General features: G+C 46.6%; 1 protein-coding gene across 3 annotated transcripts in view; it reads left to right on the top strand.

The window, feature by feature from the left end:
• The window catches only part of LOC147701804 (myosin-10-like), a 633,212-nt gene that overhangs the window by 347,861 nt on the left and 260,568 nt on the right, over positions 1-24,783 (top strand). For all 3 annotated transcript variants that reach the window (XM_086930428.1, XM_086930427.1, XM_086930429.1), the window contains exons 3-7: positions 6,933-7,089; positions 9,374-9,401; positions 10,417-10,519; positions 14,637-14,657; positions 16,030-16,122. In XM_086930428.1, the coding sequence (XP_086786554.1) occupies positions 6,933-7,089; positions 9,374-9,401; positions 10,417-10,519; positions 14,637-14,657; positions 16,030-16,122 (402 nt within the window). The remainder of the gene's footprint in view (positions 1-6,932; positions 7,090-9,373; positions 9,402-10,416; positions 10,520-14,636; positions 14,658-16,029; positions 16,123-24,783) is intronic.

The following is a 24,783-nucleotide window of genomic DNA, read 5'->3' as shown; positions in this document are numbered from 1 at the left end:
CAATGTCTATGACCTCTTGCAGAGTTGGTCTTTTGCATGCTAACAGTCTTTCCTGCACCTTTTTCGTGTAACAGTAAAATACAATTTGGTCCCTGATGTAAGTGTCTGTCATTTCCTCATACTCGCATTCCACTGCCAAGACCCTTAAACATGCTACATAGTCTTCTACAGACTCTCCTTCTTGTTGTCTCCTTTGAGCAAACTTATGTCTGGCAACCATGATATTGTTCTCCTCATCAAATTGCCTTTCCAATCTTTTTAACGCTTCTTGGTATTCATTCAAAGGAATAAATGTCCCAGGTGGACTTTCGTATTCAGGCAGGCTGTCAAAGATATCCTGACCTGCTTTACCTAACAGTCCGAATAACAAGGAACATTTCCTTTCAGCATCGAAAGTTTTCCCATCAATAGAAACAATGTAGTTCTCAAAAGCCCTCACCCATTTTTTCCATTTCATGGTGGGTTTACCGGGCTCATCCAAGAAACGCGGAGGAGCACATATATTATTACACTCTGCCATTTTATCTATATTTAACTTCCTTCCCTGGATACTTCCACTGTGCTCTCCACTCAAAATTATTTATCCTTACTTCCGATTTTATTTTCTGTGGCTTACTTGTTTTATGTGCCTCTCAATTCGTCTCCTCGTGTATATTATTTCTCTGCTTGTGAGATATTTTCAAATGCCTTAACTGCTTTCATCGGTGCAGCCGATGTTTAGAACCAGTCAAAATGGCCGCTCGCTGTTTACCTGTGACGCGCACCAATCAGCGCGCTCCCGGCATGCTTCACGCGTCTCAGCTGAGGTAATGGACTGACGCCTCAGCTGAGCGCTGACACCGAGGCGCGCGAAGATTTCCTCCTCAGACTCCTAAAGCGCGGCTGTCATGCAAGTACTTTCAACAGTTTTAACTTTTACGCTTCCTCATAGATCTAAGACCAGCGCGTCGGCCTTGAAAATTCGTGCTCCTCACTCGCTGCACCTTCTCACTTCCACACGTATGAGCGTTAAGGCTTCCTTTACGCGCAGTAGACTACTCAATTCCTTTTTAATCAGCATTCATTTGCCGGCGCCGTCTACTCACTTTTTGCTGCTTCTCCGTTTTCATTACCCGCATTAACTTCATGAACCGATCTCGGTCATCAATCACCGGCCGATTCTTTTACAACCTCTGCTGGCCCTTGTTGGACAAGACCCTCGTCGCCATTTGTAGTATTCAACACACGGACATGGGGGGTGTTGATGATAAGTTTATTGAAATAACAAGGGCCCGCAGGAGCGGGATAACTAACGTGGCAAAGACAGCTGTCATCTGTCAAACAGTACAGGTGACGTCACATATATACACATTCCCAACATTCCATGGTGACGTCCCTGCAGCTGGCACAGAAATAGAAGACGTACTGTCATGGCCTGTCCCATTACAGTACGACATACAACACCTAGTTTCCTCTGATTGATGCGTCTCTGTCGTTTTTAGCAGCCTCGGTTCAGTGCCTTCTAATTGCCCCTTTCCTTGAAGTTAATAGTGTCGTTAGGCCAGGGGCGGCCTCGTCGCCTCTCACTTGCCTTTCCTTGTAATTATAGCTCTAGTCTAGTTGAAGTTTAATGGCAGGCTCCTGCGCCTCGTGTCCTATCATTGGCTGCTTCTTCGTCCTCGTTACATTTAGTGGCCTCGCTGTGCCCCGTGTCCTCTGGCCGAGTGCGACTTCACTTTCATTCTAGTTATTAACCAGGGAGTGGAGGCTCCGGACCCCTCTGATAGGCTCCTGCGTGTCCCTGTCATTCACTTTATGAATTGGTTCCTTGGCCTCTCATTGGGTTCGTTTTTTTTCGTCTTGTAATTAATTGTACTCTTGGATTTCAGGGCCTCTGGCTGTGTGTCCTCCTAAGTAATGGCTTCCCTGGCTCTCCAGCCATCTGATTGGTTCCAGGTATCCCCCTTGCCCTTGGAACCACTGCTGAGCCAGTTACCCTCTCGTTCAAGAGATTCTGGTGCTCTTTACCTGTAGTTGACCTGTGCTGTGTCCCAGTTCCTCTCGTTGGCTCTCCAGTGTAGTTGCTGATTTCGCGGCATCCTCGTGCTTTGTTCGCCCGGCTTTCTTGTCTTGTAATCATGTCTGGCCCCCAGGTCCATATACATTTCCTAGTCTCATTCCGTGTAATTGATATCTCTGGCTCCTCGTGTCTCTCACAGGGTATTTCTCTACTTTGTTTAGCTCTTGCCACGTTGTCCCAGGTCCTCTAATGGGGTGCTTGCTTCTTCCTCTATAAATCTGGATAATCCTCGGGCTCTGGGTCGACTAACTGGCTTCTGCTTTCCTCTTCTGAAAATTAGGAATATATGATTTTACCACGATTACAAGTTCCACGCATGGCATTACCACGCGAATTTTAGTTCGCAAGTGGCTTTACCACGCTGGAATTTACAACGAAGGATTATACCACGCGTAGAAACGTGCATTAAGCACAAATTACTCTGTAATAAACATAATGAAACTGATAGGCAAAAAAAGTATGTCTAGAGTATGTAGTAACTGCTTAACAACCCAATCGATCGTTTTTTTCAACATTCAAAAACTACAAATTACCTTAGATTTATAAATTATTTTATTTTACTGTGCGTTTAAATATATATATATATATATTTTTTTTTAATAAAGATTATTTTCTTACCTGACACCTTCCCGTCTTTCACCAGCAGCCCTTACTTCCATCCACCATGGAAACAAGCGTCAAAACACGTCTACCAAAATTAAAAAAGGACTGCTATTTTGACGTACACGGCACGTCTTTGGGGGAGGCACTTTCCTTTTACTTCAGTGGTACTGAAGTGCGTTTTTTTTATTTAAGTAACCCGCTCCTTTGTTTTTTTTTGGGGGGGAGAGACCCCCCTACATGCCCCCCCAAGCCCACGCACAACGACTGGAAGGAATACCATGTCTACCCCCCAGCCCACGTAGAACGTACTTGCGTGGTAAAGACAGTCGTGGAAGGCACCCGCGTTGAAAAGACGTTTGCGTGGTAAGTGACCCGTGGTAAACGTTATTAGTGGTAATGCCTTCGTAGTAAATGATGTTTCCCGCCTGAAACTCTGTTCTTGCTGAAACACCGGCAGCGGATTCCAGTACATAATAAACACGTGGTTTCATTTTTATTGATGCTATATAGTGTAACAATACAAGTCCATTGCAGTACAAGGACATTTGACAATCCATAAGCTGAAATAGAACGACTTAATAAACGGAATCACAGAACTACTCCTCAATCGAATACTTGTACAGAAGATCACAAGCCACAAACCGCCATCAATAATGCTTCTTAGAGGACTTTCTGTGTGATTGATTACATTAGCTGTAAACTGCAGCTAACACAGTTTCTAGCCAGGCCTAAAAAGGCAGCTTTTAACCCGAGGTGCTGTGAAAGCGACACAATCATTTTAAAGGAGCTAAAAAAAAGCAGGTGCCAGTGAGTGAAAGGTTGTGTGGCCGAGTATTGAGGGGGTAGGCAGGCAGCCATTCATGGCTGAGGGACTGTTGTTAATCACAGCAAGAGATTAGTAACATCATCTCAGAGAACCCACTGACTTTCATGAATTCCAAAGTGAGAGAAGCCGCAGCCAACCAAGGAACGGGCACCTCGGACTTTGATGAACTAGATAAAGAGAAATGCGAGCCATTCAGATGAGCTGGAATTCAGTGCTATAGCAGAGAGACGCGCCAATCAAGGAGAGAACCTGGACCTCAGCTATACTAATTAATGGGAAACATCATTTACTACGAAGGCATTACCACTAATAACGTTTACCACGGGTCACTTACCACGCAAACGTCTTTTCAACGCGGGTGCCTTCCTCAACCGTCTTTACCACGCAAGTACGTTCTGCGTGGGCTGGGGGGGGGGACGTGGTATTCCTTCCAGTCGTTCTGCGTGGGCTTGGGGGGCTCGGAATGGCTGGGGGGGTCTCCCCCCAAAAAAAACAAAAAACAAAGGAGCGGGTTACTTAAATAAAAAAAACGCACTTCAGTACCACTGAAGTAAAAGGAAAGTGCCTCCCCCAAAGACGTGCCGTGTACGTCAAAATAGCAGTCCTTTTTTAATTTTGGTAGACGTGTTTTGACGCTTGTTTCCATGGTGGATGGAAGTAAGGGCTGCTGGTGAAAGACGGGAGGGTGTCAGGTAAGAAAATAATCTTTATTAAAAATATATATATATTTAAGCGCACAGTAAAATAAAAAAATTTATAAATCTAAGGTAATTTGTAGTTTTTGAATGTTGAAAAAAACGATCGATTGGGTTGTTAAGCAGTTACTACATACTCTAGACATACTTTTTTTGCCTATCAGTTTCATTATGTTTATTACAGAGTCATTTGTGCTTAATGGACGTTTCTACGCGTGGTATAATCCTTCGTTGTAAATTCCAGCGTGGTAAAGCCACTTGCAAACTAAAATTCGAGTGGTAATGCCATGCGTGGAACTTGTAATCGTGGTAAAATCATATATTCGTTTCAGGCCACATGAGCCGGCAGCATGGCCAGCTCAACGGGTTTGATTGCCTCATTTGAACATCATGACATAGTGGCAGATTAAGTCTTATCTAGAGCACAATTCGTCCGGTGGCCCCAATGGTGAGCCACATTGGGTTATAAAGGGAAAATATCTTCATTTACAATTGCAGAGATGTCAAAGTCATGAAAAACCAATCATCTAAAGTGATGAGATTTCCCTCACAATTTAGGTTCACTGGACGGGTTAGAGGGTTTCTCTCAGCTTCCAACTTCCCTGGTCTGGCAGGCCAGCAGAGTCATACCTCACTAACCTGTGGTGAGAGCTTACAGCGGAGTGGCCGGAGGAAACTTTACCCCCTCAGCTGTATCTGTGCAGCCCCCCCCCCTGTGCTACATCTGTTCCCTGAGGCTCCTCTACCAATCTACTTTCCAGCCCTAGTGCAGGCTGTGCTACTGCAGGCAGATTGTTGTAACTGGCATGGTTGTCTGTAAAAAGATTATATATAGGATTAACCTTTGCCTGTCATATGTAATAAGGATGTTATAGGTCACAGAGGAGTACCATGACCATGTAAAATAACGAGACGGGGGGCATAGCTCCTTTATACGGTCATGGAACTCTAGGTGACTTGTAATATCTTTATAAGGTATGTCCTGAGGCATGTTATCTCTTACAATACACAGGCACATACCATCACTCTTCCAACAAACATCTTACATTCTTGGGGTTTTACTCCTTCATAAGAAAGGGATAGTGTGGTTTTTACATGAAGAATCAACACTAAATCTGTAGTATGAAACTGAACGCACCAAAATGTAGATAGCAGAAATGTATTTGAATCAGTTCAATGTAAAATCTGATTTTCTTTTTTTTTTAAAGGCTGTGGGTCAAAATGAATAGTAACACCTTGAGGCATTCTTTCTTTTCTGACCTGAAAAATAAACACATTGCCATAAGTCTTTCTTTTCTGGTGATTACTGTTCATTTAAGAAAAACAGATCAGAAGAACAAAAAGCCAATTCTCATTTTCTGTTCTGTAAACTGCAGCCTTACTAATGCTCATTCCATGATCTGCCATTCACCTTGGCTGTTGGCTTTGGCGCAAGCATTATGACATCAATACTCTGTAACCAATGATTACAGTTGAGCAGCTACATAATTACCTTATTACAGGGGCCTATAGATGTCACAACTCGACTGTAATTGGGAAATTAGATAGTACTCGGATTACGGGCTCCCAAATATTATATATTTTCTCTGACGCAGAGGGCGAAGACCCCTCGAGGGCTCATGAGCAGATTTCTCTTTCCCTCGGAGGAGTGGAACTTGTAATATTTTAAGAGTGAGCCGCTTCACTACTGCCCTCAGTGGGAAATAGAAAGTCTGCATTTCGGTGCTCTCTGCACAGTCTGACAGGACACCGGCCTTACCTATAGCTCTGGCCACACCCACCCATTTGAAATGTCTCTTGAATGAGATTTGTGTGCACGTCACTATTGGACAGGTAACATGGAGAGCACTATTGATTGTAAAGATGTGTGTGTGGCATCTTTGCTAATACGACTCTGAAGATTGCATTATGGGTCACAGACTATAGTAGAGGATTATGGGTTAAAGTGCAGTGTGTTTACTTCAAGTTAATGGTCAGTGAGGGGTTGATATGAGCCTTGAGCATATGTTTGAAACTGTTGAAAAGAAGAAAATGTGTGCTCCCACACGCCCACACACAGTTCAAATGTAGTGCTTCCCTGAGGCAAAGTAAAAATGACCCCTCTGTTCCTGTATAGTTATAAAATGTTACAGTACTGTACATTACCACTTCAAAGCCAGTCATATTGTCATTACCAGTTGTTTTTATTGTAATCAGTAGAAGTCACTGGATCCCAGGTTCTTCAATTGACTTCCTCTGTCTTTTGCATTCAATACCATTGGATCCCATGTCCTACGATTGGCTGTTTCTTTGCTCTCCTATTGTTAAATGGTTTAACTCTATTCACTCATTGGCCTTTTTTATTTCCTTCTCCCTGAAGTCAGTGTTACACCCGGCTCATAGTACTCTGGTGTTCTGCTGTTTCCTCCTCCCAAATTAGTCCCTGTCGACATTAAGTCACAGATCCACCATCTGGATCAGCAATATATTCTCCTCATCCCTCAAGGTAATGAACCTTCCAAGATTCTTGGTCTCCTAGCTTGAGTCTTCAGTATCACATTTTTCCTCCCTAATGTGGATCCAATACCAGAAACTCCTGTAGTTGCACGTTCTCTTTCCCCATCTCTGGGTGAACTGTAGTTTCTGTGGCTTCTTGGCCTTTTTCGTGTATGCCACTTTGTAGCCATTTTAGGTTCTTCTCAGTCCTACTTTCACACCTCTCCCACTTAATGTTCTGTGTTCTTATTGCTCTTCCTGTGATCTCTTGCAGACATACTCTGGCCTTTTCTGTGTGGTCATCAACCCATACAAGAACCTGCCCATCTACACGGAGCAGATTGTGGAGATGTATCGGGGCAAGAAGCGCCATGAGATGCCACCACACATTTATGCCATCTCCGAGACTGCCTACCGCAGCATGCTGCAAGGTGAGATTTGTTTGCCAGGATGTGTCTAGATGCCAGAAGGGGTAAAATGGATAGCGCTTAGCAGCAACGTGCTGCCAGGGGTGTTACTTGAGTCGGAAGTACCTTGCTGCATTGGACCTCCTCAACTCTTAAGTATCAAAGGGATCTGCATGGAGGTGGGGTGATGTTGTGGAGACTTGTTGCTTTCCCTCTCTGGGTTCAGTAGTCGATTAAAGGCCTACACAGTGTTCATCTTGTGAGTACCTGTTTACTGGGTGCCAGACAGATGAGTTAAAAGCACCTTTAGGGCACATTACAAGGGTCGACCTGTCCTCTGGGTGTCAGATATGTGGTCTGAATGGCAGGGGCAAAGGCGTAACATTCCATGCTGAAAGGGGAGACATGTCCACCAGGTTTCTGGGTAAGAAAAGTTTAACTGAAGTGTGCTCCGTGAGGAGACATGCCCACTAGTTATGAGTGGATTGGAGGGTTGAGTAGAGGCGAAAAGCTTTCCACAGCGTGATGCAAGGAGAGATTGCCCGTCTATTATTAGACTGGATAAAGGCTCACCACAATACGCAGTAAGAGAAGACCCGCCCACAAAGCATACACGGTTTGCCTGGAAGGGAGTTAGATGACTGCTTAAGTATGTGGCAGAGACCAGTCCCCTGGTAAGAAAGGTTTTTCAGGGTGAACATGGGCCAAAGCTAACAATACCATGCTTTAAGACGCTGGCTCTCCACAGGTATATGTGGGTCGGTAAAGGCCACATTCATTGCAGTAGGTCGAAGGAGGAAGTGGAAACGGAGCTTCTGAGGTTGGACATAGGATAAAAGATGACTGCAGCACGTGGAAGGTAGAGACCTGCTTCTAGGTGGCAACGGTGTAAGATCATACCATAGTATTCTGCTAGGGGAGAACAGCCTTTCAAAGCTACTTGGGGTACAGGCCTACCACAGTAATCTTAAGGTGGAGACCTATCCTCCAGATGTTAGGGGTGGGCTGTGAATTACTAGTGCAGCAAGGAGAGATGTATGCATTTGTTATTATTATGCATGGCCACTGCATATTTGAGAAATGGAACACGGCGGCCTGAGTGTAGAATTAAACTGCAGATTAAACATCAAGGCTATCAAAACTAAACTATACAGCAAGCAGACCTGTCCTGCCAGATGTCTGGAGGAAACTAGGATTAAAGACCTTAAACCGAGATTACCCGATATGGTGGCATCAGCACAAGTGTGTTGCTCTCCCTCACCTTGACCCCTGGTGCCCCAAAATTTCCACATCTCCCACCAGAAACTTTAATTAAATACATTAACTATACTAGGGTGAAGTTCAGTTGGTGTCATCCAGCTGACTCTGCTTTGGGAAGAACAGGCTAAGAAGCAGCTGTCCTCTCCCACCAGAAAGGATGGAGAGATGGCCCTGGGTAAGCAAGAGAGATGAAAAGAAGTAAGGTTCCGCAATAAGGGGGGGTGGGAGGGGGGGGGGGGCACACGCTTTACTTAAGGTCAGAAAAGATTTCTTGTGGTTTTAAATCTTAACCATTTATATTGGCTGGGGCTCACAGACCACACTGTATTTAACACCACCATCAAAAGGTAACGCAAAGTATTAATGCAATGAATTGACTTTTGTTTGACAATGCTAATGTATTAATGTGATGAATTAACCCTCTTATAATGTTATGTAGCACAAACACATATCTTAGTGTTTTTTCCTTGGAGCTATTTTAGCACTAGGTTTAGCTCTCATAAAAACGAAACTACAAAGACATTTTTATAATTGCTTGTTTACTAACTGGCGCCTGTAGGATTTTCTACATTTTTCACTGTGTGTGCGTGTGTGAAAATAGCGATTGTTGACATATGGACTGGAAGACTAAGGCCATTTGCTTGTGCCGTCCGCCAGAGGGGGCCACACTTTTAATTCAGGCCACTCTGGAGCTACGACCGTGACACAGCCTACGACAATTTTGTGCGCATGTCAGCCATCTTGGATCTTGGTTCGGCCACCTTAAGACGTTTTGTCAGGTCAGGCTGGGGGGCCTGCTCGACTGTTTAGATTTCTGTGGCTAACCCTAGGGATTCGTACTGATCCTTAAGTTGAACATGTGTTGTAGACTTGGGAGTAATCTTGCGAGAGCGCATGCTGACTTTTCTCACTTGTCCTTTGTGAGTCGGGTCCAAGTGTTGGGAAGATTTCTTTCTGCCCGTGTATAGTGTTGGACAGGTTCTTGCTTCACCTCTTGCTCAATGTACGCCATGCAGCTGATGTCTCTTTATTTCTTCTGTGTTTGTAGATCGCGAGGACCAGTCCATTCTTTGCACGTAAGTAATGCACGCATGCACTGTGCACAGCAGTTGTGAAATGCATGACTTGAACTCCAGGTTGTTGCATGCTCATCCAATGAGGCCTCTACTCTGCCCAGACCTAGAACTTGTTGGTAGTGCAGTCATGGCCCTTCTGGAATAGCACAGAGCCTGACATCAGCTGTGACCACTCATTGGCCAAAAACAGCAACAGATGATAGACACTGAAGTAGGACACTATTTTGACAGGTTTTATATCCATGGCCTACAGTCACAAGAACATTGGATGTCTTCCTCCCTACCAGGGTTGGATTGAGATTAAAAATTGACCCGGGCACGCTAAAAAAAAGTGGCCTACATTTCCATAGTGCCTTTCCTCAAAACACTGCTTTGGCAACATTTTATTTAATTTTTTTTAAAAAAGGGGGGGGGATACAAAAAAAAGGCACAGTTTAGTTAACACTGGTGACTGAAAACAAGTGCGGCCACTTCTGCTCAGGCCCCCTGTCCTGATAGATATGCATACATTAATGGGCCGGCCCTGCGAGCGAAAGAAAGTGACACCTCTGCCTGTTGCTAAACGTGAGGTAATGCGCGCCCATGTGCCTCCAGAAAGGCCACTCAGACACCCACTGGGCCACTGGCTGTATCCGAACAACAGTGACACAGCCCAAATCTGCCCCCCAGACTGCTAAAAAAAACAGCCCACAGTTGGAACTCAGGCATTGCCCGCGTTACCAATCGGATGCTGCTCCCTACAAAAGTATAGTTGCCAGTCTCTGGTTAACACGAAGTCCAGCCTCACATTAACACTCTCCTGTTTTAGATTCAGTCCTCAAATGACACCATGGCAGCCATTGGCCTTCCTCCTTGGTTAGTGTGGAGTCTGGCCTCATGATGGTAGGGTGGCCATATATACGTCCTTGAGTTAGTCGTGGCACTCATGCTCACCTGCGAGCACGCTCCTGTCCTCCTTGTAAAGCACTAATGTAACACGCTTTCCTTGCATGTGTCTGACACGGTACTGTTGCAGGGGAGAGTCTGGAGCTGGCAAGACCGAGAACACCAAGAAGGTGATCCAGTACCTGGCGCATGTGGCTTCCTCACACAAGGGCCGTAAGGAGCACACGGTGCCGGTGAGTGGGGTGGGGATTGTTGCTTTTATCAGTCATGGGCAGGGCACTGCCTAGTATGTATGTCCCTACATGTCAGTCCGCTTCACACCATACCTGCACCTGTACCCGCACACACTCCCTCACAGCAACTGCTCCAGACATACCATCTCCACCTATACCATCTCCAATCTGCTTGGTACACTCTTCTCTTACTGATGTACACGTGTGTGTGCCCTTTCTTCTGCCTTGCATATCACCACCATTGCCCATGTGTCCCTTACATGTCCCATTGTCCCTGCTCATGCAGGCTCCTGTCTTCACATCTGTCTCCAAAACTTCCTTTCGTACCAGCACATGCTTCTGTCATGACTGTTTGTACACTAGTGTCTGCCTCTCTCTGCACGTTCTTCTAACCCTTGGAAATCCAGATGCCTCCTTCCAGCTGCACACCCCGATCTTTCACCTCCCGCGGAAATCTGTCTTGGGCTTTTGGGATGATTGGACAATAACGCTACGCACATATGTGGTTGGTATGACAATGAAGTAGTTGTCAGAGGTGGACATGGCTGTCACTGGCGAGATGTGCCTCTGAGCGTGGTTCACCTAGTATGAAAATAACACCAGAGCTGCTCCAGAAATTCAAATCCTCTCTCAGCATGATCGAAATTTGCATAGTGTTGTGCCCTGCTTACACCTGCATGTGCAGTCTTTCCACCGAGTTTGTTGTCACTGTTAACCATTTTGTGTGTTCTGTTAACGCCAGCCGGAGCCTCACACCCTATTCAAACACCAGGCAAGTGCTCTCAGTCACTTTGAATGCTTGCAGTGGGTCTGATGACATCACTTCCGTCCTTGCTCAGGTCCTCCTCAGTGCTTCATTTATAACATAGTAATTGCAAGGGCCCTTCTCAGGTGCCCACTGCACCTTGCACCACCCATTGCCCCGCCAGCGATGCCAGTAACACAACCAACATAGCTAATAACCATCGCACTCCCACAAGTGTGACAATTTAGACTATTCTAGGCCTCCCAAAGTTACAGGAAGGGCGTGGGTGGCAGGTATTAGTTATGTAAATGTATATTGAATTCACCCACGCCATGGCCTGTCTACAATGCTTGCAATAACCCCGATGAGCTCACTTGCTCCTGTGCACTGCACTGGTTACAGTGCCTGCCCGTTCCCTTCAGATCACTCTTGATCTTTAGACCAGTGTGTTCTCCGTCACACAACGTTTAACGTTTCTAGAATGCTTCTAGCAACCAAGATAGCTTCACTTCTTTCTGTACATCGCATTGGCTACACAGACCGTCAGTTCCCTCCAGATCACTCCTGATCTTTAAGTAGGTGTCCCCACACATAGAGGCATGCACCCACACACAGGAATACACCCCCCCACACACAACACACACAGGCCTGTACTCACTCACTCACACACAGGCATGCACCCACCCAGACACAGGAATTCAACCACCCACACACTGGAATTCACCCACACACAACACACACCGGTATGCACACACAGGCATGCACTCACTCACTCACACGCAGGCATGCACCCACCCAGACACAGGAATTGAACCACCCACACACAGGAATTCACCCACACACAACACACACCGGTATGCACACACAGGCATTCACTCACTCACTCACACGCAGGCATGCACCCACCCAGACACAGGAATTCAACCACCCACACACAGGAATTCACCCACACACAACACACACCGGTATGCACACACAGGCATGCACTCACTCACTCACACGCAGGCATGCACCCACCCAGACACAGGAATTTAACCACCCACACACAGGAATTCACCCACCCACAACACACACAGGCATGCACTTAATCACACAAACATGCACCCACACACTGGGTTCCCTTCAGTGAGTGGACGAGTGCAAGGATGGGGTTTGGGAAGTGAGGGGGTTTGCCCCTGGGGTGTTTCAGACGCATCAGTCTATAAATCTACCAGCTTCACCAGAGGACACGTGTAGTAGGGACTAAAGATTCTATGAACATTGAGGGGTTCATATCTTAGACCCCTCTTCTGGACATACGTCCTTTCAGTCCCACATGGTTCTAGGTCAATATTCACATCCAAAAATATCTAAGTGCAATCCTCTTTAAAACAGACGTTGTTGCAGATGCTTTCAAAATGCATTTAATTTCCAAAACACATTACAAAATAAATCTAATTGCTAAGATTTAATTACAAGTACAAGTAATTCTAGCACACATCCCTGATTCCAAATAGCTGTAATTGCAAATACCTTTAACTTAAATATCCGTGTTTGCAAACTGTTCTAATATAGTTTTGTCATTGAAAATCATCTAATAAAATACATCTAATTATACTTACTTGCTGTATGAATATGTGATTCCAAACGGATCTAATACAAATATACCACATATTAGGATAGTTCTAAATTTGTCAAAATATGTATAAAGTACTAATTTCCAAAATCATAAAGTAAAAGGGCTGACTGCTCATTTCCCGAAGCTGCATGGGCTGACCGCTGCAAATAGTTTACTTTCGATTAGTCTGCCTTCTCTCTGAGCGCGTTGAGGCAATGAGCTGGGCCGTCTCCACTTCAGGAGTATATTTTAGCATAATACAAGGCGCAGTGACCTATCCTGTTATCTGCACAGCTAAGAAAACCGACACTAGAGCAGGCGTGACATCACTGATATATTGTTATTACATTTGTGACATCGAAGCCCTGCTAATTGCATAATCACACATCTATGATGTCACAAAACCCTCCAGACTCGCAGTCCAGCTGAATGAAGCACACGTGATAAATAGATGAGACGTGCATAAAGGGATCACACATACTCTTTTAAAAATTAAGTAGGGGTGAGTTTATTCATTGCATCCTATAGATGTTTACCTTGGTAGCAATGGCATGTCAGTTTGTTGAAAATAAAATGGTGTTTTTTTTTTATTGGAAGAGGGAGATAAGCGGCTCCTTTAAAGCAATATTCAAAGTACAAGTTGAAAAAGAATGATAAAGGAGGCCAGTTCAAACCAATAAAGTTACGTACAAATTCATAAATCATCGCGTGTGTCATAGATTGACCTCACAACTTGATTAAAAGTTATTCAAAAGAAGATTAGGGAGAAAGAATCTTCATAAATTGTGTATTGAAAGAGGTCATTCTTCTATATAGCGACTGAGACCGAAACGTCAATGTATAACCCATCGTCCTCTCTAGTCATTGTTCAGCTCTTACTCAGAGCCGAGTATCTTGTGTTCAGCGGGCTTTATCTGTGTATGTGGGAAGTGGGTGTTGAGTGCATTGACATATGGCATAAAAAACCCGAAATGTACTGCGTTGATCATTGTCAATATATTATTAGATCTACATTCTGAACTCCTGTTAATGTACATATGAAGATTTACCTCTTTCAATATAACATTTATGAATATATACACCTGCTTCTGAGATTATTTCTCCCGATTTTACTTTTGAATAACTTTCAATCAAGTTGTGATGTCAAGTTATGACCCACTGAATGATTTATGAATGTGTAAATAACTTTATTTGTTTGATCAATTCCCCTGTTTGCATTCCTAACTATTTTACTATATTTACCCACGCCCTCAAGAGAATATTGAGTTGCCCTTTTGTGTCAAAAGAGTTGTGTGTGGAGCAGCTGCTTCGCGAGTGGCTTCCTGGAAGCAGACTCACGTTAGAGGCCGTGTCCCCTTTGCGTTAGTGGAAAAGGATACCCAAGGGTGTGCACTGCACCCCACCCCTCCACTAGTAAAGCCCCCTGGTCTCCAATGGCTTCTACAGATGTTTCTTGGTTTCATTATGCTTTTGAGTCAGTGATTTGGGTCCACACATTAGAATTTCAAGTCTGCTAGTCCTCTCCTCTTCCCTGATGACTCTGCCCTTTCTGAAACTCATCTCTCTTTGCAGGAGTTTAGACTGCTGACATGGGACAGTTTGCCCTAATACTCAGAGGGTGGCGTCTATTCTTTGTCTGCTGTGTACCCTTGTCACTCCCAACCCTTTTTTGGTTCATGTTTTCCATTGCTCATCCTTCATGCCATATGATTTTCGTTAACATTTGTTTTGTGTCTGTTTCCATTCCCCGTGCTGTTTGGTGTGCCACCTCCCAGACCTCCGGCGTTGTAAACTATGTGAGTAACCAACAGAGTTTTCCATTTCACTCATGCTTTGTTTTCCTCAATGTCCTTGTACAGCTTTAGAAAGTGGATTGGTCTATATGGGAATGGGGAGATTTCTTAAAATCAAGAGCCTGAAAAGCTGGTGAAGTAATCCAAAGTCCAGGCATAGCTTAACATGTGGCTCGTTTTTACTGGCCCTCCCAGCCTTTCAGGAGCCCCTGACCTGCTGCCCGCCTCTTAAAACAAAGCGATCTCCTTCTAACTGCCTGTGATTAGGATAGGGAGTGATGTGTCCTTGTCTGCCCTGGGGTCTGCAGTGCACTGTGGTTCTAGAGCAAAACAATTCTACACACCCAGTGTAGCACACAGTGGGCTCCTCCCCCAATACTTACAGGCCAATTGTTTGTTCCCATTTACTCACTCATTGCAAAGATGAAGGTTCCAGGCAGACTCCAAGGTTTCCGTTATTTCTTTATCGCATGGGGTGCTGTCACTTTTAATTCGAACACCTCTCTAGCACCCAGAATCTCTGCCCGGGGCCCGATCCATGATACCTGCAGTACTACAAAGGACTTCTTGCCACCTGGAGATGCCCACCTCTTCTATGGCAGAGATCCAATGTAGGTAAGAATGCATATATACACAAAGGGAAAGGTATGGACCGTGTGGCCTGTAAAGTTTGTCCAGTGAATGTAACTCTTTAACTCCTCACTTCTCAACATGGTCCACTCCATTACATACCTTTCTTGGTTCTCAGGTCACCTCTTATTGGATTTATTACTGAGGTTTTGTTCTGACCCTCTCAGGGTAAATTTTTTTCCTATCAAAATGTGTTCTCCATGGTGCTCTTTTTATTGTACTTAGAAAGATTAAAGTCTTTGTTGACTCTTCTAGAGTTTGAACCTGTGACTTGGAGGACCCATGATTGCTCATTAGAGCTGTCAACCCACTCCATGCAGTGTGTCCCAAAACAACCAGCCCTGGGTGCTGCCCCGTTCCTTCGAGAGTACTGTTTGCAGACTCTGCCGCTAGGGTAGCTGTGGTACCCTCTCCGCCAGCACTGAGACCATTTGTTTCTGGTGCCCCTGTGGGAAATACTTTAGAACAATCTTGGTGGTCCTGCCAAAAGCTGGTATTACCGCACCTTTTCTTTTGGAGGACAGGAGAGCTGTGCATTGGTTTCTGATCCTGTGCTTTTGATGTTTTGGGGATTCACTGGCCCTTCTCCCTGCACACATGGTATGTTCAGGCGTATGTTTGCCTAGTGCTACTGTAGGAGAATCAGATGAAGTGTATGTGGGTCCTTGTGCCATGTAAGTGTCTTCTGTCTGTCTGCTTCCAGTCTGATTACTTTCTCGTATTAATGACTTTTCTTCCCTGGCAGGGTGAATTGGAGCGGCAGTTGTTACAGGCTAACCCAATCCTGGAGGCTTTTGGAAATGCGAAAACTGTGAAAAACGACAACTCCTCTCGATTTGTAAGTTCTAGGCTGGGATAGGGTAAGCAGTGAGGATAGTATGGGAATATTTGTACTTGCCCACATTATGCACAATTTTAATTAGGATGCTTGCATAGAAGTGGTAGAGCTGTGGAGAACTCTGTTAATAAGTATGGCATCCCATGGACTTCTGGTAATCTGATCACTAGAACCCAGGAGACGGCAGGCTGTCTGTTGCAAACACAAGCAACTGTGGGACTCTGGCCACAAGCACCCCGACTACCACAATGGATGAGGCTGTGTTTCATCTGTTGCCGGGGGCACTGGTTCCCGGAACCCTCCGGACGTGCGCCCCCGGCAGTCTCCCCTCCACTATCCGCCCCATGTGGCCTGTGAATTTCCATCACAAGGCAGCAGAAGGCTTTGGCGTAAAGCTTCAGCAATGCCTGAGTTCTGGGCCTAGAACCTACAAAAGTTTGAAGACCTCTGGCCTACAGTCTTGACCTCAAGAAAGCATGAATCCATCAGATTGTAATCGGTTTAGCATTGTTGAGACCTAAGGATGAGAGTACACAGTGCAGGTAACTCCGGCCTAATACATCTACTTATTGTGCCTGTGGGGCATCATGATTCAGGGTAGCACAGCTCAGGACCTGTCAGGGTGGTGTCTGAGTGGGGGCTTGGGAGATGACCTAGTGGAGGATCCGAGCGATAGTGGTGCTTGTGTGAAGGTAGCATGCACAGTCAACAGGAGTCTATCGTGAGGATAGGAAACCCATTAAGCTACAATATAAGCATCTTTGATTAGCGTGTTCATCGTCCTTTCAACAAAACATTACTTTAAGTACTTGCTGGTTACAGATCAGTTAAAAGAAATAGAAATGTTTTAATGAGCTTATCAGGGTCCCCCACTCAGTGTCTTGAAAGTCAGTTAATTCCTAGACCTGTACTAGTGACGTGCAGGGTGTGTTACACTTTTGATTCAGGTCTCCAGCCCCTAGGTTACAAAGACCTGCACAACCGGTGTCCCAGCACCAGTGTGGATTGGGCCAGCTCCTTACTCTGTTTCTGGTTCTGACGCCGCGACTCAGAGGTTCTTGCAGTGTTTTGCTAGATTGCTCAAGGTGTGCTTGTGAATAGGATAATGAAGCTGAGGTGACGCTGGAGGCCGCGACTCAGAGGTTCTTGGAGTATTTGGCTAGATCGCTCAAGGTGTGCTTGTGAATAGGATAATGAAGCTGAGGTGACGCTGGAGGCCGCGACTCAGAGGTTCTTGGAGTGTTTTGCTAGATTGTTCAAGGTGTGCTTGTGAATAGGATAATGCAGGTGAGGTGAAGCTGGAGGCCGCGACTCAGAGGTGCTTGGAGTGTTTGACTAGATCGCTCATGGTGTGCTTGTGAATGGGATAATGAAGCTGAGGTGACGCTGGAGGCCGCGACTCAGAGGTTCTTGGAGTATTTGGCTAGATCGCTCAAGGTGTGCTTGTGAATAGGATAATGAAGCTGAGGTGACGGTGGTTCCCGCAACTCAGAGGTTCTTGGAGTGTTTGGCTAGATCGCTCAAGCTGTGCTTGTGAATAGGATAATGAAGCTGAGGTGACGCAGGAGGCCGCGACTCAGAGGCTCTTGGAGTGTTTTGCTAAATCGCTCAAGGTGTGCTTGTGAATAGGATAATGAAGCTGAGGTGACGCTGGAGACCGTGACTCAGAGGTTCTTGGTGTGTTTGGCTAGATCGCTCAAGGTGTGCTTGTGAATAAGATAATGCGGCTGAGGTGACACTGGAGGCCGCGACTCAGAGGTTCATGGAGTATTCTGCTAGATCGCTCAAGGTGTGCTTGTGAATAAGATAATGAAGCTGAGGTGACGCTGAAGCCCGCGACTCAGAGGTTCTTGCAGTGTTTTGCTAGATCGCTCAAGGTGTGCTTGTGAATAGGATAATGCAGCTGAGGTGACGCTGGAGGCCGCGACTCTGAGGTTCTTGGAGTGTTTGGCTAGATCGCTCAAGGTGTGCTTGTGAATAGGATAATGAAGCTGAGGTGACGCTGGAGACCGCGACTCAGAGGTTCTTGGAGTGTTTAGCTAGATCGCTCAAGGTGTGCTTGTGAATAGGATAATGCAGCTTAGGTGACGCTGGAGGCCGCGACTCAGAGGTTCTTGGAGTGTTTTTCTAGATCGCTCAAGGTGTGCTTGTGAATAAGATAATGAAGCTGAGGTGGTGCTGGAGGACGCAACTCAGAGGTTCTTGGAGTGTTTTGCTAGATTGTTCAAGGTGTGCTTGTGAATAGGATAATGCAGGTGAGGTGAAGCTGGAGGCCGCGACTCAGAGGTTCTTGGAGTGTTTTGCTAGATCGCTCAAGGTGTGCTTGTGAATAAGATAATGAAGCTGAGGTGGCGCTGGAGGACGCAACTCAGAGGTTCATGGTGTGCTTGTGAATAGGATAATGAAGCTGAGGTGACGCTGGAGGCCGCGACTCAGAGGTTCTTGGAGTATTTGGCTAGATCGCTCAAGGTGTGCTTGTGAATAGGATAATGAAGCTGAGGTGACGGTGGTGCCCGCGACTCAGGGGTTCTTGGAGTGTTTGGCTAGATCGCTCATAGTGTGCTTGTGAATAAGATAATGAAGCTGAGGTGGCGCTGGAGGACGCAACTCAGAGGTTCTTGGAGTGTTTTGCTAGATTGTTCAAGGTGTGCTTGTGAATAGGATAATGCAGGTGAGGTGAAGCTGGAGGCCGCGACTCAGAGGTTCTTGGAGTGTTTGGCTAGATCGCTCAAGGTGTGCTTGTGAATAGGATAATGCAGCTTAGGTGAAGCTGGAGGCTGCGACTCAGAGGTTCTTGGAGTGTTTGGCTAGATCGTTCAAGGTGTGCTTGTTATTAGGATAATGCAGCTGAGGTGACGCTGGAGGCAGCGACTCAGAGGTTCTTGGTGTGTTTGGCTAGATCGCTCAAGGTGTGCTTGTGAATAAGATAATGCGGCTGAGGTGACACTGGAGGCCGCGACTCAGAGGTTCATGGAGTATTCTGCTAGATCGCTCAAGGTGTGCTTGTGAATAGGATAATGAAGCTTAGGTGACGCTGGAGGCCGCGACTCAGAGGCTCTTGGAGTGTTTTGCTAGATCGCTCAAGGTGTGCTTGTGAATAAGATAATGAAGCTGAGGTGACGCTGAAGCCCGCGACTCAGAGGTTCTTGCAGTGTTTTGCTAGATCGCTCAAGGTGTGCTTGTGAATAGGATAATGCAGCTGAGGTGACGCTGGAGGCCGCGACTCTGAGGTTCTTGGAGTGTTTGGCTAGATCGCTCAAGGTGTGCTTGTGAATAGGATAATGAAGCTGAGGTGACGCTGGAGACCGCGACTCAGAGGTTCTTGGAGTGTTTAGCTAGATTGCTCAAGGTGTGCTTGTGAATAGGATAATGCAGCCTAGGTGACGCTGAAGGCCGCGACTCAGAGGTTCTTGGAGTGTTTTGCTAGATCGCTCAAGGTGTGCTTGTGAATAAGATAATGAAGCTGAGGTGGCGCTGGAGGACGCAACTCAGAGGTTCTTGGAGTGTTTTGCTAGATTGTTCAAGGTGTGCTTGTGAATAGGATAATGCAGGTGAGGTGAAGCTGGAGGCCGCGACTCAGAGGTTCTTGGAGTGTTTTGCTAGATCGCTCATAGTGTGCTTGTGAATAAGATAATGAAGCTGAGGTGGCGCTGGAGGACGCAACTCAGAGGTTCTTGGAGTGTTTTGCTAGATTGTTCAAGGTGTGCTTGTGAATAGGATAATGCAGGTGAGGTGAAGCTGGAGGCCGCGACTCAGAGGTGCTTGGAGTGTTTGACTAGATCGCTCATGGTGTGCTTGTGAATAGGATAATGAAGCTGAGGTGACGCTGGAGGCCGCGACTCAGAGGTTCTTGGAGTATTTGGCTAGATCGCTCAAGGTGTGCTTGTGAATAGGATAATGAAGCTGAGGTGACGGTGGTGCCCGCGACTCAGGGGTTCTTGGAGTGTTTGGCTAGATCGCTCAAGCTGTGCTTGTGAATAGGATAATGAAGCTGAGGTGACGCTGGAGGCCGCGACTCAGAGGTACTTGGAGTGTTTGACTAGATCGCTCAAGGTGTGCTTGTAAATAGGATAATGAAGCTTAGGTGACGCAGGAGGCCGCGACTCAGAGGCTCTTGGAGTGTTTTGCTAGATCGCTCAAGGTGTGCTTGTGAATAGGATAATGAAGCTGAGGTGACGCTGGAGACCGCGACTCAGAGGTTCTTGGAGTGTTTGGCTAAATCGCTCAAGGTGTGCTTGTGAATAGGATAATGCAGCTTAGGTGACGCTGGAGGCCGCGACTCAGAGGTTCTTGGAGTATTTGGCTAGATCGTTCAAGGTGTGCTTGTTATTAGGATAATGCAGCTGAGGTGACGCTGGAGGCAGCGACTCAGATGTTCTTGATGTGTTTGGCTAGATCGCTCAAGGTGTGCTTGTGAATAAGATAATGCGGCTGAGGTGACACTGGAGGCCGCGACTCAGAGGTTCATGGAGTGTTCTGCTAGATCGCTCAAGGTGTGCTTGTGAATAGGATAATGAAGCTGAGGTGACGCTGGAGACCGTGACTTAGAGGTTCTTGGAGTGTTTTGCAGATCGCTAATGCAGCTGAGGTGACGCTGGAGGCCGCGACTCTGAGGTTCTTGGAGTGTTTTGCTAGATCGCTCAAGGTGTGCTTGTGAATAGGATAATGCAGGTGAGGTGAAGCTGGAGGCCGCGACTCAGAGGTGCTTGGAGTGTTCTGCTAGATCGCTCAAGGTGTGCTTGTGAATAAGATAATGCGGCTGAAGTGACACTGGAGGCTGCGACTCAGAGGTTCATGGAGTGTTCTGCTAGATCACTCAAGGTGAGCTTGTGAATAAGATAATGCAGCTGAGGTGACACTGGAGGCTGCGACTCAGAGGTTCTTGGAGTGTTTTTCTAGATCGCTCAAGGTGTGCTTGTGAATAAGATAATGCGGCTGAAGTGACACTGGAGGCTGCGACTCAGAGGTTCATGGAGTGTTCTGCTAGATCACTCAAGGTGAGCTTGTGAATAAGATAATGCAGCTGAGGTGACACTGGAGGCTGCGACTCAGAGGTTCTTGGAGTGTTTTTCTAGATCGCTCAAGGTGTGCTTGTGAATAAGATCATGCAGCTGAGGTGACGCTGGAGGCCGCGACTCAGGTTCTTGGAGTGTTTTGCTAGATCGCTCAAGGTGTGCTTGTGAATAAGATAATGAAGCTGAGGTGACGCTGGAGGCAGCGATTTAGAGGTGCTTGGAGTGTTTGACTAGATCGCTCAAGGTGTGCTTGTGAATAGGATAATGAAGCTTAGGTGACGCTGAAGGCCGCGACTCAGAGGCTCTTGGAGTGTTTTGCTAGATCGCTCAAGGTGTGCTTGTGAATAGGATAATGAAGCTGAGGTAACGCTGGAGACCGTGACTCAGAGGTGCTTGGAGTGTTTTGCTAGATCGCTCAAGGTGTGCTTGTGAAAAGGATAATGAAGCTGAGGTAACGCTGGAGACCGTGACTCAGAGGTGCTTGGAGTGTTTGGCTAGATCGCTCAAGGTGTGCTTGTGAATAGGATAATGCAGCTTAGGTGAAGCTGGAGGCAGCGACTCAGATGTTCTTGATGTGTTTGGCTAGATCGCTAAAGGTGTGCTTGTGAATAAGATAATGCGGCTGAGGTGACACTGGAGGCCGCGACTCAGAGGTTCTTGGAGTGTTTTGCTAGATCGCTCAAGGTGTGCTTGTGAATAAGATAATGAAGCTGAGGTGGCGCTGGAGGACGCAACTCAGAGGTTCTTGGAGTGTTTTGCTAGATTGTTCAAGGTGTGCTTGTGAATAGGATAATGCAGGTGAGGTGAAGCTGGAGGCCGCGACTCAGAGGTTCTTGGAGTGTTTTGCTAGATCGCTCATAGTGTGCTTGTGAATAAGATAATGAAGCTGAGGTGGCGCTGGAGGACGCAACTCAGAGGTTCTTGGAGTGTTTTGCTAGATTGTTCAAGGTGTGCTTGTGAATAGGATAATGCAGGTGAGGTGAAGCTGGAGTCCGCGACTCAGAGGTGCTTGGAGTGTTTGACTAGATCGCTCATGGTGTGCTTGTGAATAGGATAATGAAGCTGAGGTGACGCTGGAGGCCGCGACTCAGAGGTTCTTGGAGTATTTGGCTAGATCGCTCAAGGTGTGCTTGTGAATAGGATAATGAAGCTGAGGTGACGGTGGTGCCCGCGACTCAGGGGTTCTTGGAGTGTTTGGCTAGATCGCTCAAGCTGTGCTTGTGAATAGGATAATGAAGCTGAGGTGACGCTGGAGGCCGCGACTCAGAGGTACTTGGAGTGTTTGACTAGATCGCTCAAGGTGTGCTTGTAAATAGGATAATGAAGCTTAGGTGACGCAGGAGGCCGCGACTCAGAGGCTCTTGGAGTGTTTTGCTAGATCGCTCAAGGTGTGCTTGTGAATAGGATAATGAAGCTGAGGTGACGCTGGAGACCGCGACTCAGAGGTTCTTGGAGTGTTTGGCTAAATCGCTCAAGGTGTGCTTGTGAATAGGATAATGCAGCTTAGGTGACGCTGGAGGCCGCGACTCAGAGGTTCTTGGAGTATTTGGCTAGATCGTTCAAGGTGTGCTTGTTATTAGGATAATGCAGCTGAGGTGACGCTGGAGGCAGCGACTCAGATGTTCTTGATGTGTTTGGCTAGATCGCTCAAGGTGTGCTTGTGAATAAGATAATGCGGCTGAGGTGACACTGGAGGCCGCGACTCAGAGGTTCATGGAGTGTTCTGCTAGATCGCTCAAGGTGTGCTTGTGAATAGGATAATGAAGCTGAGGTGACGCTGGAGACCGTGACTTAGAGGTTCTTGGAGTGTTTTGCAGATCGCTAATGCAGCTGAGGTGACGCTGGAGGCCGCGACTCTGAGGTTCTTGGAGTGTTTTGCTAGATCGCTCAAGGTGTGCTTGTGAATAGGATAATGCAGGTGAGGTGAAGCTGGAGGCCGCGACTCAGAGGTGCTTGGAGTGTTCTGCTAGATCGCTCAAGGTGTGCTTGTGAATAAGATAATGCGGCTGAAGTGACACTGGAGGCTGCGACTCAGAGGTTCATGGAGTGTTCTGCTAGATCACTCAAGGTGAGCTTGTGAATAAGATAATGCAGCTGAGGTGACACTGGAGGCTGCGACTCAGAGGTTCTTGGAGTGTTTTTCTAGATCGCTCAAGGTGTGCTTGTGAATAAGATAATGCGGCTGAAGTGACACTGGAGGCTGCGACTCAGAGGTTCATGGAGTGTTCTGCTAGATCACTCAAGGTGAGCTTGTGAATAAGATAATGCAGCTGAGGTGACACTGGAGGCTGCGACTCAGAGGTTCTTGGAGTGTTTTTCTAGATCGCTCAAGGTGTGCTTGTGAATAAGATCATGCAGCTGAGGTGACGCTGGAGGCCGCGACTCAGGTTCTTGGAGTGTTTTGCTAGATCGCTCAAGGTGTGCTTGTGAATAAGATAATGAAGCTGAGGTGACGCTGGAGGCAGCGACTCAGAGGTGCTTGGAGTGTTTGACTAGATCGCTCAAGGTGTGCTTGTGAATAGGATAATGAAGCTTAGGTGACGCTGAAGGCCGCGACTCAGAGGCTCTTGGAGTGTTTTGCTAGATCGCTCAAGGTGTGCTTGTGAATAGGATAATGAAGCTGAGGTAACGCTGGAGACCGTGACTCAGAGGTGCTTGGAGTGTTTTGCTAGATCGCTCAAGGTGTGCTTGTGAAAAGGATAATGAAGCTGAGGTAACGCTGGAGACCGTGACTCAGAGGTGCTTGGAGTGTTTGGCTAGATCGCTCAAGGTGTGCTTGTGAATAGGATAATGCAGCTTAGGTGAAGCTGGAGGCAGCGACTCAGATGTTCTTGATGTGTTTGGCTAGATCGCTAAAGGTGTGCTTGTGAATAAGATAATGCGGCTGAGGTGACACTGGAGGCCGCGACTCAGAGGTTCATGGAGTGTTTTGCAGATCGCTAATGCAGCTGAGGTGACACTGGAGGCTGCGACTCAGAGGTTCATGGAGTGTTCTGCTAGATCACTCAAGGTGAGCTTGTGAATAAGATAATGCAGCTGAGGTGACACTGGAGGCCGCGACTCAGAGGTTCTTGGAGTGTTTGGCTAGATCGCTCAAGGTGTGCTTATGAATAAGATAATGCACCTGAGGTGACGCTGGAGGCCGCGACTCAGAGGTTCTTGGAGTGTTTTTCTAGATCGCTCAAGGTGTGCTTGTGAATAAGATCATGCAGCTGAGGTGACGCTGGAGGCCGCGACTCAGGTTCTTGGAGTGTTTTGCTAGATCGCTCAAGGTGTGCTTGTGAAAATACACCTTTTGTAGCTAATGACGCTGAGGTGCTACGGTGCAAGTGCTTCTTCTCAGGCTTCTTTCACTGGGCTTCTATCAGGCAGGCAGTCTCAGGAATGGACTCCTGTCAAAGAAACTCCTTCTGCTCTTGATGTCATGTTTGCAGACTTGTCAGAGGTGTTTGTGTGCCCAGGGTCAGAAATTTCCTGCGGGACCTGAATTAGCTTGAGCACTTGTTTCCTAGTTTACAAAAAAAAACTAGAAAGGAAAAAAACATGTAATTTGCTGTATTTGGCACCATGTAATGGTATTTCCATGTTACCTGCATAATGAATACGCAGGGAAGCCCTGCTTCAAACTATGTAAATTGGACAGCAC

The sequence above is a fragment of the Lissotriton vulgaris genome, chromosome 7, assembly GCF_964263255.1.
Source record: "Lissotriton vulgaris chromosome 7, aLisVul1.2, whole genome shotgun sequence".
NCBI lineage: Eukaryota > Metazoa > Chordata > Amphibia > Caudata > Salamandridae > Lissotriton > Lissotriton vulgaris.
This window is presented reverse-complemented; position numbering and strand designations above follow the sequence as displayed.